Genomic DNA, 13,325 nt, shown 5'->3' with positions numbered 1-13,325 from the left:
GTTAATGTGGGATAAATGAACAATTAACATATAATATGATTTAAATGGTGTGAGTGGGGCACTATGGGATTAATATATACTAAGTGGGGCAGGTGTAAGTCCACTATACCCATCAGAAAGTTCATCTTCTCCATTTCCATTAAACATGCTGAATTGAAGGTGAGAGAAAACAACCATGGCCGTTTCACTCAAGCTCTCTTAACTCCCTCCATTTCAACTCCAATCTCTTAGGTTCCTTCATGAAAAATTGTCTACACATCACAAGGAAGAGTTTGATACCAATTTTAAGAAGTTTGGTGAAGGTTTAACAAGTCCCAACCATAAGGTAAGTTAGCATTTTTGAAGATTTCTTTGTTAAACTTTGTGTACATGTTATGGGTGTTGGTTTTGTGAAGGAAATTTTTAAGTTTGAAGAGTATTGAGATATCCATTTTTGGGCAGCCATGTAATCATGTATTGATGAAGTATTTGTACATATAATTGATGAGAATTATGTTGGTTGTGATGATTTAATAACCTAGTGAATTACTTCATATTTATATGGTGATTTTTGGCACTTGGATGGGAATTGATGAATTGTAGGACAATTTGGTGTTGAAGAAGATTTTCGGCAGCTTGGGGACACTTGAATAAATGTGTGTATTCATGGAAGTGTTGGCAGAATATTGACATAGAAGGATTGATGGATATGTATATGAAATTGTTGTGTAAAGTGTATGTAAAAACTAGTGATGTTTATGTGTATGTGTAATGGTATTTGAACTTTGGGAATTAGAGTTATATTTGGTATGTTGAGGATAATTGTAATCTGCCCAAAGTGATGTTAATGTAAAGTAATATATAGTTTTGGTAATGTACCAAAACAGATTTGGTAGGAAGTAAACATATTGCAAGGTAAATGTGTGTAATTGATGTGTGTTAACCAAAGTAACCAAGGGCAGTGTACATTTTAGCCAATAAGTTTAAATGTGTAACCTCAATTGGTATGAGACCAATTGGAGGTGGAACTAGGCACAAAATGTGCCAACTTTCGTTGAGAAAACATACCAAAATTCTGCTTGCAAGGTGACCTAAGAAAATGACCAATTCGGATTAGGTACAATTAGGACCTGAAAAATGACCAATTGGGCAGCAGTGAGTGTTTAGGCCATAACTCACTCAAAACAGGTCCAATTGACCTGAAATTTTAACCATGAATAGTTAAGACCCATACCTACAAGTCTTATGAAGACACCAAAAACCTAGAAATGACCAGAAGCAAGTCAAAAAGCTTGCACAAGTTCGGGTCCAAAAACTGGCCGAACCAAAGTTGACCAAATTGACCTAAAATTGACCTAATTTGATGACATTTGACCAGCAATAGTATAATGACCATAACTTGGTCTACTTAACTCGGATTGACCTGAAATTTTGCGCCGCGTGCAATAAGACATAGATTTACAAGTTTTTAGTTTTGACCGAAACCCGAAAACCGAGGGAACTAGGTCGTCCGGCTAGGTCAAACTAGTATCCCGAAATCCAGCAATTTGCAATGAAATGCAAGAAAACGCAATATACATAGAATTGAGTTTGGTAACACGTACCAACCCTAAAACCCTATCGAATGTGACATATTAATGACACTAAAACCTAAATTACCTAGAATACATCGAGGGTTGGTATATTAGGTGATTAAGCAAATAATAGCTTTCAGTGAATTATTTGTCAAACATTATCGATAGAGACAGTTTAATTTAATACTGAAACACTTCAAATTGTGTTTCTCAGTTAGTAAAGACTCAGGGAAAGGGAAGGAAACACTGAGTCCAGACCAGGAGACAGTCATCAGAGGTTTGTGCACAACTAGTTTTTAACTGATTTTGTTCTGAATATTTTATATGATTAAATGACATATTTTCTTATGAACTATATTTAACAGGCATTGGATGTAATTCAATTATTATTGAAATTGCTATAGTATGTATGATTTTAGCTTTGTGAAATGGTATTTCCACAAGTATTAAGCATTGTTATGGATTGAACAAAATATGTTTTGGAAAATTGTGATAGAACATGTTTTGAATTGTGATGGTAATTTTCATGGAAAAATGCAAATTTATGATTTGAATTGTGATGAGCATAAAAATTATTGGATATTAGAATTGACTTTGAATCGAATTATATTGTGATTTATGCTCACTAAATGGATTGTAATATTGTTTTATATCTCACTATAGATGCTTAACTAGGTTATTACCCGTCTCTCTCATTTGTTGAGAAGACAATGGAGTTAGTTGTGTTTTGATTACCATGGTACGTGCACAGGCTTAGATTTTCCTCTGATTTGAGGTTAGATCTAAGTTTATTTTATCGTTATGGCCCTTGCGGAAGATTCATTATTGTGATGGTACTGTGCACGATGATTCGACCTCCCCGACCATAGGGAGTTAGAATCACATCGAATATGGCCTTTTCGGATTAGTCTTGCATAGTTAGTGAGATAAAAAATGATTTTTGAGATAAAGAATGAGTTTTGAGATACAGTATGAGTTTTGAGATACAATATGATTTTTGAGATACAGTATGATTTTTGAAATACAGTATGATTTTTGAGATACAGAATGGCTTTTGAATGGTAAGGAATTTTGATTTCAATTATGGTTTATGTATAATTGATTTCGTTATAATTATTTAAATGGATAGTCATGATTTGATAAATTGAATTTTGTGATCAAAGTCATTTATACAAATGATTTACATTATTGGCAATGAATATTTTGAGTTGTGGAATTTGATGAGTATTCAGATTCCCAAATTATTTACTGTAAATTTTGTCAATGTATATTGCACTATGTTTTAAATTATAGTTGTGCACCACTGAGTTCACCACTCAGCGATAGCTTTGTATGCTGTCGCAGGTAAGAAGAGCATAGAGCAGTGAGTAAATTTCCTTGAAGATACATTCAGATCAGCTCCAGGTATATCATAGATATACCCATGTACATAGGTTTTGATGTATGCATGTAATAATATGTATGTAAATTATTTGAGCAGTTGTAAATTAAAATTGTACATTGAAGTTGTAAAGTGAATTATGAGTTATTTTGACTTGTAAAAATTTGTATTATATTTCCTTTATCTCATCCTTTGAAAATACTGAAAAATTGTTGTGGATTGAGTTGAGAAAAATATTGTGTTGAATTTTGTTAGAGTTGATATTTGGAAAAATATTGAAGTGCTTTTTACAGGTTTTCTGAAGAACTGTTTTATCCAAAATACAGATGGTACTCTGCCAAAATTTTTACAGAAAATTTCTAATTGGTCCAAATGAGTTAGCTGTTTCACTTCAGTTCACAAAAGTTTTTAACACCTGTAAATAGTGATCACCACTGTAAAAGAAGTAAGAAAAGTTTTTAAAATCCCTTGTAGTGTATTTAATGGGTTATCAGTAGACGGAGTTGGTAATTCATTAGGTATACTACGGGATCATGTTATGCCTTACAGAGGGGTAGGGTGTGACATTCTTTCCCTTCCTTCTATTTTCTTTCCGCTTTCTTCTGTTTTTCTTCCTCTTTCTTCTATTTACTTTCCCTTTTTCCTCTATTTTCTGTTTGGTTGTGGCATACTCACAGCATCATCAACTATTTTTCAGAAAGAAAGAAGTCAATTTTACAGTCAATTCTCAGTCTCTATAATTACAACAAATCAACCAAACCAGATCTAATCATAGTTGCTACCACAATTGCATTAAATATGAAAGTAGCAAAAAGGTTTTTCCTGATACACTAGTGAGCTAAACAACTAGGGGTAGCCTCCCCCCTTTCCATTAACTCCCTTTCCGCAATCCTGACCTGATTAAGATTCAAACGTCAAACTTAATACTGAAAACCTGAAACTTTACCCATTGGAGTATCGTGGAGATGAAACTAAAAATAAGTACAACACAAGCATGACAAAATTGACTTAGTAATTTCCCTTCTTTTCTGTTGGACTCCTAGTTTCCACTAGTTTCATCAAGTTTGGTGCTCCAATCACAAGCGCTATAAGCTTGTAGTAGCATCCTGTATAAAATATTATCTTCTTCCTCCATATGATGATGAACTTGAAATGCTTGAGCTATCAGTTGCGGATGGTACATCACTCATCGTCACTTCCTGAGAGTAGATAATCAAATATAGGCGTGAATACAAAGTTTGCAAAGGTTACGGTGGCCTTAGAATGCTATGAAATTAATTAGTAGGAGTTTTATTCTTACAAAAAAGTGAAGTTCTCTAATGAATAGACTTTAATTATTGAATTAAAATTATCTGCAAGATGATTAACTCACTTGAAGTGAGGAAATATGGCTGCGATTAGTTGAGGTTGTTGTGCTAAATATACCTCCAAACATGGGATAGGGCATGTTTTCTTCTCCAAGCGCTCTCAATCTGTTAAGTTCAGGCAAAATGACCTTCCCAAGATCTGGTCTGTCTTTTTTTCTTAGTTCTGCACATTGAAGAGCTAGTTTGGCAAATTTCAAGGTATCCTCTAAGGGCCATTCAGGAACAGTTGGGTCAAGTACCTCAACAAAAGTTCCATCCTCTATTGAACTTTCAACTAGATGAGCTAAACCCATTGGTGACTTTGCGGTTATCATTTGTAGAAGCATGATACCAAGTGAGTAAATATCAGATTTTGTTCCTAGCATTCCAGTTTGCTGATATTCTGGATCAATGTAACAGAATGTTCCTGCTGCTGATGTCATGCGATATTGGGTAACACTATCAGCTACAGATGGGGGGACAAGTCTTGCCAAGCCAACATCACTAATCTTGCTGACGAAATTACGGTCGAGCAAAATATTGCCAGGTTTTAGGTCACGATGCACCAGAGGTTCTGGTTTGGTTTGGTGGAGAAAAAGAAGGCCTGTGGCAATCTCTGCAGCAATTCTGAATCTTACTTGCCAAGGAAGAGGTGGGGTATTTCCTCGCCTGAAGAGACGATCATCTAAGCTGCCATTAGCCATGTGTTCATACACCAGACAACCGTACTCTGGGCAAGCTCCAAGGAGGAGAACCATGTTTGGATGCCGAATGCAGGATAATACTTCAACCTGCAATAGATTTGTTGGATGTTATAATTGAGATTAAAATGTCTGTCATTTTGAAGAAAGTCTAAGTTCATGGACAGTTTCATACCTCTTGCTGAAACTGTGACTTTCCTTGAGCTGCATCTGCACGTAGAACTTTAACTGCAACTTCTGTATGATCCAGGTAACACCTGTAAACTGGGCCATAACCTCCTTCCCCAATCTTCAGAGAGTCTGAGAAGTCTTTTGTTGCCGTTTCAATCTCCTCAATTGTGTATCTTCGATACCTAAGATCACTTGGCACCCAAGATTCCCTTGCCTTTGTCTCCTCAGAGTCTTTGAGAGCTTTCATTTCTAAACTCATTCTTTTTTGTGCTTCCATTTCAGCAAGTTTTTGAGCAGCTTGAGCGGCTTCAATCGCTGCATTACACTTTGCTTTCTCCTTCTCGACTAGTGCCAATGCAGCTTCCTCTGCTATTTGTGCCTCATCAAATCTATGTTCTTTTAAATTCTGATATTGATATTCCCTAGTCTGAGGAGATTTTATTAGAATATAATTTCATTATTAGTAATTGTTTCCCAACGACAAAGTTCTTTGTATTTGTGAATGTGTAACATATAATTGATTTTATTGGTACCTTCTGTTTTGCTGAGAGTGCCTCCCTGCATGCTGAATTGTACATGTCCATTGTTTGCTTCAGCTCTAGTCTGAGTCTCCTTATCTCAGATTCCACATCATTCTATAAATTTTGAATGATGGAAGCATTAGTTTTATCTTCAATCTGATTAAGTATTGATTAGCATACATAATTAATTGCAAGTATTTCCTTAAATATGTATAAAACAAAATTGTAGTATATTGATGGGTGTTTATGCCCTTCTCTGTGACTGTGTCCAGTGTCCTTACCATGTTGTGTGAATGCCATGACGTTTGCCCAGTGTCCTGTGAGCTGCATGAGTAATTATATTGTGAATCCATATCTATTGACGTGCTTGCCGAGTACATTGACCCAAAGCTTCTATCATCATAGTCATTGCCCATTGCATACTGGGGGCTCATTACAGATTCTGAGTGGTCATGGAAAGATGGAAACATGCGTTTGCTCGTTGGCCTAACACTGCTTGCATATGATACATCCATTTCTGGTGGGTAATGGTTATATGATTTTCCCATTGAACCACTATTTCTAATGAATGGGGACCTGTTCCAATTGTTTTCAGGTTAGTCCTCTCATCTGGGCTTCATTTTATAAACAAACATGCTGAAATGTCATTGATGGAAGAAAACAAGAAGTATTTATGAGTTTAGAGATTAGATACTACAAATTGTTGATAACCCTTTTCTGTTGAACTTACTTGATCATTTCTGAATCTTCTTGGATGCTATTTGACATATATGATGACCTCTCAGACACTGCAAAAGAGATTGATAAAACTCATGTGAGCAATGACAAAACCCAGTTATAGTGGAAAGAAGCGTGATGCTAGATACAAAAAACAAACCATGGGGAGTTCGGCCAGTCCTTTGATGTACATCAGGCGAAGCAGGGATATAGCTGGGTTTGTTAGGCAACTGAATTTGAAGTGGAGGTTTTGGAGGTGGTGGAGCACTAGCAGACCGTACAGAAGAAACTTTTCCTTTGTTGATGACATATACGGTGCAGAAATCTGGTGCAGCTTTTGACACAATGCTTGGGACGTCTGTTGTCTTGAATTTTCTGTGGCAGAAGGATATAATTAGTATTTGCATAGTCACATCAGAACACCACTTTCAGATAGAGTTGCTTATTAATGTTACCAGAATTGAGGTATGGCATTATATGTTTATTAAAAAAAAAGAAAATTGAATCTGCTATTTAGATAAGAGCAGTTTAAAGGGTTCAGTCTGGATGTTTCTCCATTTATCTATGTTCTTGATTGTTTCTATTTGAATAGATACCTGACAATTAGGCCTCCCCTTGTTGTTGCCCCCAGTATCAAAGTTTCTATTATATGAGAAGCAGCATAATCTATTATTGCTTTGGATACATCAACATCCTCAACTACAACTTCTTTACATCTTATCTGCAGGAAAGATAAATGATGAGGTCAAGCAAGTATCTATACAAAACAATTCGTTATATGAGGAGAGAATGTGAATGAGAATGAACAAGGACACATGGCAGAATTTACATCCTTGCGTGTGCAGAAGCAGCGGAATGGAAGAAATAATTCCCTGGCTTCAGATTCAAGTTGTTTGGTATGTGTTCTTGAAACGTCCTCGTTAACATTAGCTCCCACTGCAGCTCCAAAAGGTAAAGGGAAAAGAAAAATTAAGTTCTTTTGGATGCCAAATGATAAACTCATTGAAATGGAGATACTGTTAATTAAGTATCATTATCAGGAGAGTTCTTCTTAATGAGAAAACAATTAACATTGTATTTTATTTTTTTAGTATTGAACAGGTTTATGACAAATGAATAAGGTTTTCATTTATTTCTTTGAGTAAAAGAATTCTTTCAATTTCTTGATCCTTTTGTTTTGGTTTTTGGTTTGAGAAACATGAATAATAAAGAAAGATCAGAGTATAAAAGTGTTCATACATGGGGCATGGATAGATGGTGCCTTTTGTTTAACATGGAGAAGAGTGACAGATTGGCCTCTGGTGAGAAGGTGATCAACAGCCCATTTAAGAGCATATTGGCTTCCTTTGTCCTTATCAATGGCCACTGCAACACTTTCTTCTACCTTTTCTGCTTCCTTTCTCGCGGATTCTGCATTCTTTCTAACCATATTTTCCCTCCCCACCCTTGCTCTTGCCTCCCGAAAATATTCTTGGCTGAAAGAATGCAGGAGCAGCAACAAACCCAGAAGCAGAAGCTTTATATCTGAACACCTCCAAAAATGAAAATGAACTTGTTTAATAATGGTAGCCCCTTGTTTTCTCCTTATTTATAACTAACTCAACAACCTCTTTGCTATGTCTCCTATCCTGACAAGGAAGACCCCCGAATAACATGGAGTCCGTTAATTAGTTTGTCTTGTTAACATTGTTGATGAGTTTTTTTTTTTTTTTTGTAACCGTGAAAATAACCTCATAATTGTCTTCCCCACCTTCTCTCTTTCTCCATTCTCTTCCCTTCCTATGTAGATTTTTTGGTTACTAAATGGTAATTAAAAAAAAAAGGCTAAATTTTTTTTAAACTTTTACAATTTTCCCATATTTTTTTTAGCAGTTTTGGTGTAATTTTAAAGATTAGTTATAAATTTGTGGAATGATCAAAATTGAAGTTAGGAAAAGCTTGTGTTGACTAATAAGATAATTGGGTCTACTATAGATTCAAGACACAGGATATATAGTGAGATTCATTTATTAAATATATAGGTTATATATGTTTGTATTTTAGGTCTATAATAGATTTGGTCTAGATAAAAATTTCGATGAAAGCAATATTTTTTAAATTGTGTGTCCATATATTTATATTTAAAATATTATTTATTGAAAATTTTGAATCTATGTGGGTTTGACAATTAAAGAGTATTTTGTCCTACTTTGCTTCCACATAAGCACTTTAACTTAATTTTGACCATTAGGTAGAATTACATCTAACTTAAGATGGGACAAGATTGTTAAAATTAAAATGATATGACATAATTAAAATATATTAGTGCATGTGATAACAAAACATTTCCATTTTAACTCTAATTAATTTATTGGCAATAAAAAGAAACTGATAAATCCACCTAGCTACTGGTACAAGAAGTTTATTAATTGCTACAGTTTTAGAGTTGCAAAATCACTTTAGCAGATTGGCTTCCAAATCATTTTTTCCATCTTCATCAGTTATCTGAGTCAATTCCTTGGCCCTCTCTGCTTGGTGCTTCCAATCAGTGCAAACTAGAACATACATCATCAAGCAAACACACGAAGCTTGTGATGCAGCAAGCCCAAACAATAATCCCATAAATCCCATCTTAAGTTTGAAGGCCAATAGTATTGAAACTGGCAAACCAATTAGGTAGAAGGCACTAAAGTTTACATATGCACCCACCTCAGGCCTTGCAGACCCTATTAGGACTCCACATGCAGCTGTTTGGGGGCAGTTGCCTAGCTCACAAACTCCAACTATGGGCAAGGCCAGTGATGTCAAGTCTAAAATTTGTTGCTCCTTTGTATACATCTTTCCCCACCAATCTTTCACTGAAATTGTGAAGGCAAAGGTCAATAGTCCACAAATAAATGACACAATGAGTCCTACAATGGTAGCCCTTCGTGCCTGGGAAGGATGCCCAGCCCCCAGCTCCTGCCCTACACGAGTTGATAACCCCGTGCTCAAAGAGTATGGAACTACATAAAGCAAGCCTGTGGCTTGAATGAGGATTCCCATTGCAGCTACACTTGCTTGAGGATTATCTTGGAGACCACACAATAGAAGCATTATTTCATACCACCACCACTCCAAGCACACTGATAATACACTTGGCAACATGAGGGCAATCAGCGGCTGCCACCCTTCAATGAAAGATATTGTATGTACCATGGTTTTATTCTGACATTTGATCACAGAGGACTCCATGTGGGTCTCACTAGATTTAGCATTAAAAGTGCGTTCGTTGTACGTATCAACTAGTTGCTTATTCCTCCAAGGTTTTATTGCTGTTCTTGATAGAATGAGGTATGCTAATAGACCCAAGCTCAAGTTTATTGTATTCCAAAAAGAGGCCAATGCAACTCCCTTCACACCTAAATTTAAATGTATTATAAGCAAGTAATTGATTGGAAAATGAAGGATCGTTGCAAAAATAACACCTATGGCAACGGGCTTTGTTAGATTTTGGGTCCTCATGAAAATTCTTAATGGAAGGAGATGAGCTTGGGCTAGTAGTTCAGGAATGGAGTATGTGATATAGACCCTTGCAATGGATGTAACGTTTTGATCTTGACCAGACCATAAAAGTATTGGCTCCATATACAACCATAATAGGGAGATTGGAATAGTTGCAAGGAATAGGATGCATAGTGTCTTTTTGTAGGTTTGGCTAAGAATTGCCCACTTTTTAGCCCCATATGCTTGGCAACACATGGGTTCCATTCCCATTGCTAGGCCTTTAATGAGAGAATAGCCTGTTACGTTTGCAAATCCAATTGCAAGTGAGCCCCCTGCTAGTTCAATATCTCCAAGATGTCCCAAGAAGAGCATAGAGATGATAGACTTGGAGTGCAAAAGTAAGCTTGATATTGCCATAGGGAATGCAATTTTCCCGAGCAACATCAACTCCTCTACCACCTGCATTGATCACGCAAGTCACCCAATATATATATTAGTCAATACAAAACCAAAATGTATGCTAGAAATCAAGAAATGAATACATATCCACTAGATGATTTTAATAAACCAAAATGTTTTCTTTCTACCAGTTATATATTTATTTATTTATTCAATGAAAACTCAATAAAGTGAGCTATACAACAAAAGATAATATTCTCCATTTTTCTTATAAAATTGATAAATCTCTGAAGAGATAACTCTCTACACCTTAGAGATGGAGAAAGACCAATCATGCTATCTTTGATTGGAAATCCCATCTTCATTATTGACAAATAAAGAAGGAAAATTCATTTTTCACTCTCCTTATACTTTTAATTTTGATTTCCTCGGCGCCAGAAAAACCTGCTTGTTTTAGCAAAGCAATGAGAACTCATATGGAGTTTCTGCTAAAACTTGCAAGGGATAATTCATATTTGCTATAGATTTTGCAATAAATCATGATTTTATTTTTTCTTTATTGCATGATACATTCCATTATTAAATATAATTGAAAGAATATGATCACCTTAATCTTCAGGAGCCACCCAAGATATTCGTCAATGAAGCTTCTTCCTCCAACGTCACCTGATCTGCCATTTTCTTTCCCACTGCAGTTTTCCAAAACATAACCACAAGAAGCTACTAGGGAATCACTTGAAATGCACATTTTCATCAGAGATCAATACTGGAATGAGTAGTAATAATGGAAATCAAAGCTGGCTAATCATGCAAAGCTAGAGATATTTATATTGAGCTTAATTATATTATTTCCACATCACATCTATTTATAATATCACATCTTCGTTGCTTGTAGATTTCATTAAGGAACATCCTTAATGTTTTCAAGAAGCTTTTTGTCAGCTTCGATATTTCAAGATCATAGTCTTATAGGGTTGTCATTTCTATGGAGTTATTTGGAGGTATTAGCCCAGAAGAGAAAAATCTAGTGCAGCTTCCGAAAAACAAGAATGGAGGAAATAACGACCCAATAGCAATATATACAAGTCACTTATTAGGACACTTTTATCCTCGAAGAACAATGATAAAAAGGAGACAACATAGAAAATACATATTTAAAGTTACTTAGGATCACTCAAAGTCCAGCTTCTTGTCTAACATAAAGCCAAAATTTTCTTTGGACGGCCTTGGTTTCCAATCTAAGCATTTAGCTAGGGATGGTAGGGCTAGAGCATTAAGTGAACACTAAGCCTCTATTGTACTTATTTATTTTAAGGGTTACTAAGGATTTATTTGGCTTATCATCTTCAATTATTAAAGGGAAATAGCCCAGTTTACCTGGTGGCAAGAATGAGTTAGTGCTCCCAATCAATAAAAATGCAACACATCATCACTAACACTGTTAAAAAAAATGGTAGTTGGGTTTTTTTTTTTTTTTTAACTCTCATTTAGCGAGTTATAATTTTTCTCCTTTGAAGTACCATCCCATCTTTCCCACTTGGTATAGTTGGTCTACAATTCCCATTATTAAATGTTGATAAACAATAACCAAAAGTTAGCGAGTTAATGTTTCTCACTATCTTTCTTCCTTTTGCCCTAGGATTTTAGCCTTTGCCCGTGTTGCTCATGCCTTCCTTTGCCTCTCCAAGGTGGGGCCGCTCCTCTCCCCTGGCCCAGTGTAGGTTCCCTCTCCACCCTATATTGGAATGTATATAATGTTTCGTGTTTTGGTTGAGTGTGGTTGAGGGCTCTTTCATAAGCTGCTGGGTTGCTGGAGCTTCATGCTTCTCTTTGTTTTTGCTCTTCACTACGTGTTTATGCAGCTGTTTGTGCCAAAGGGAGAAGATCCAACTATTCTTTGCATGTGACTGTCTAGAAATGATTGAGTCTGTTATAACAAGCACGCAAATCTAAGGCACACACACAAATCGCATAATCACACAGTATTGAAAAAAGATGTATTGTACTCTTGCTGTCAAAACTTTGTGGTGCAAAACTTGCAAATGTGCTTTCAACCGTTACTTCTTCAAGAAAGAAACAAAAACAAATAACCTATCAAATCTCTCCTAGTCTAAGTCCTGTCTAAAAACAATCCACAAATCAATAATCATAATCACTTCATCTCCACTCCTCAAATGTCCAACATTGTAACTAAGTACTGCAAATACCTCAAAATACATTTCACTACCTGCCAATGCTCTTTCCCAAGACACGCCATGTATCTACTCACAACACTAACTGCATGTGAAATGTCAGGTCAGTTGCATACCATAGCATACATGATGCTATCAACAACACTCGAATAGGGAACACTAGACATGTGTTTCATCTCCTCATCTGTTTTTGGTGACATGTCTGTAGATAACTTGAAATGGGCAGCAAACGGAACAGTCACAGGCTTAGCATTATTCATATTGAAACGCTGAAGCACTTTCTCAACATAGGCCTGTTGAGACAAGAAAAGCTTCCTAACACTTCTACCCCTGGTAATTTTCATTCCTAATATCTTCTTTGCAGCACCCAAATCCTTCATCTCAAACTCATCACTCAACTACTTTTTGAGAATGTTAATTTGTGACATGCTTTTAGCAGCAATAAGCATGTCATCCACATACAACAGCAAATAAACAAAGGAATCATCTGAAAGCTTCTTATAATACACACAACTATCATATGAACTACGATTAAAGCCATTACGAACTATGAATGTATCAAATCTTTTGTACCACTGCCTAGGAGACTATTTCAGACCATATAAAGATTTCTTAAGCAAGCAAACACGGTTTTCCATACTTGGAATGATAAATCCCTCAGGCTAACTCATATAAATTTGCTCCTTCAACTCACCATGCAAAAATGTTGTCTTCACATCTAGTTGCTTAAGCTTTAGATCATGAAGAGCAACCATAGCAAGTAAGACTCTGATAGAACTGTGCTTCATAACTGGAGAAAACACTTCATTAAAGTGAATCCCCTCCCTCTGAGTAAAGCCTTTTGCTGCCAACCGTGCCTTATATCGAGGTGCTTCAATC

At 35.9% G+C, this 13,325-nt stretch overlaps 2 protein-coding genes and 2 long non-coding RNA genes across 4 annotated transcripts; 2 read left to right on the top strand and 2 right to left on the bottom strand.

The window, feature by feature from the left end:
* The first annotated feature begins 1,487 nt into the window (after positions 1 to 1,487).
* On the top strand, positions 1,488 to 3,117 carry LOC131172621 (uncharacterized). The gene is made up of 2 exons (XR_009143193.1): positions 1,488 to 1,830; positions 2,898 to 3,117. It is a non-coding gene; the product is annotated as an uncharacterized LOC131172621 (long non-coding RNA).
* Positions 3,118 to 3,998: 881 nt separating this feature from the next.
* Positions 3,999 to 7,945, bottom strand: LOC110633936 (U-box domain-containing protein 52). Its single transcript, XM_058133900.1, has 10 exons — positions 7,630 to 7,945; positions 7,220 to 7,320; positions 6,987 to 7,111; positions 6,551 to 6,765; positions 6,404 to 6,461; positions 5,955 to 6,249; positions 5,686 to 5,787; positions 5,157 to 5,579; positions 4,307 to 5,071; positions 3,999 to 4,133 (listed from the first exon to the last, which is right to left on the bottom strand). Exons 1-10 carry the CDS (start codon positions 7,817 to 7,819, stop codon positions 4,053 to 4,055), a joined length of 2,355 nt encoding a protein of 784 aa, XP_057989883.1. The 5' UTR covers positions 7,820 to 7,945; the 3' UTR covers positions 3,999 to 4,052.
* Positions 6,709 to 7,557, top strand: LOC110633937 (uncharacterized). Its single transcript, XR_002490909.2, has 2 exons — positions 6,709 to 6,855; positions 7,118 to 7,557. It is a non-coding gene; the product is annotated as an uncharacterized LOC110633937 (long non-coding RNA).
* An 878-nt stretch (positions 7,946 to 8,823) lies between the features above and the next one.
* Positions 8,824 to 11,002, bottom strand: LOC110633892 (protein DETOXIFICATION 53-like). Its single transcript, XM_058134766.1, has 3 exons — positions 10,862 to 11,002; positions 9,636 to 10,314; positions 8,824 to 9,539 (listed from the first exon to the last, which is right to left on the bottom strand). The coding sequence occupies exons 1-3, from the start codon at positions 11,000 to 11,002 to the stop codon at positions 8,824 to 8,826; spliced, it is 1,536 nt and encodes a 511-aa protein (XP_057990749.1).
* Positions 11,003 to 13,325: the final 2,323 nt, after the last annotated feature.

The sequence above is a fragment of the Hevea brasiliensis genome, chromosome 14, assembly GCF_030052815.1.
Source record: "Hevea brasiliensis isolate MT/VB/25A 57/8 chromosome 14, ASM3005281v1, whole genome shotgun sequence".
Classification (NCBI taxonomy): Eukaryota; Viridiplantae; Streptophyta; class Magnoliopsida; order Malpighiales; family Euphorbiaceae; genus Hevea; species Hevea brasiliensis.
The sequence above is the reverse complement of the archived record's forward strand: the minus strand, read 5'-3'. Positions and strand labels throughout refer to the sequence as shown.

Excerpts from the sequence above, each read along its gene's own strand:
- LOC110633936 (XM_058133900.1), bottom strand. The coding sequence starts at position 7,819 with ATGGTTAGAAAGAATGCAGAATCCGCGAGAAAGGAAGCAGAAAAGGTA. Across the intron at positions 6,250-6,403 it reads GAAGATTCAGAAATGATCAA|GTCCCCATTCATTAGAAATA; the intron begins GTAAGTTCAACA and ends CAATTGGAACAG. Across the intron at positions 4,134-4,306 it reads GCCATATTTCCTCACTTCAA|GAAGTGACGATGAGTGATGT; the intron begins GTGAGTTAATCA and ends ATCTACTCTCAG.
- LOC110633892 (XM_058134766.1), bottom strand. The coding sequence starts at position 11,002 with ATGTGCATTTCAAGTGATTCCCTAGTAGCTTCTTGTGGTTATGTTTTG. Across the intron at positions 10,315-10,861 it reads GGTGGCTCCTGAAGATTAAG|GTGGTAGAGGAGTTGATGTT; the intron begins GTGATCATATTC and ends TGATCAATGCAG. Across the intron at positions 9,540-9,635 it reads AGTTGATACGTACAACGAAC|GGTGGCAGCCGCTGATTGCC; the intron begins GCACTTTTAATG and ends CTTTCATTGAAG.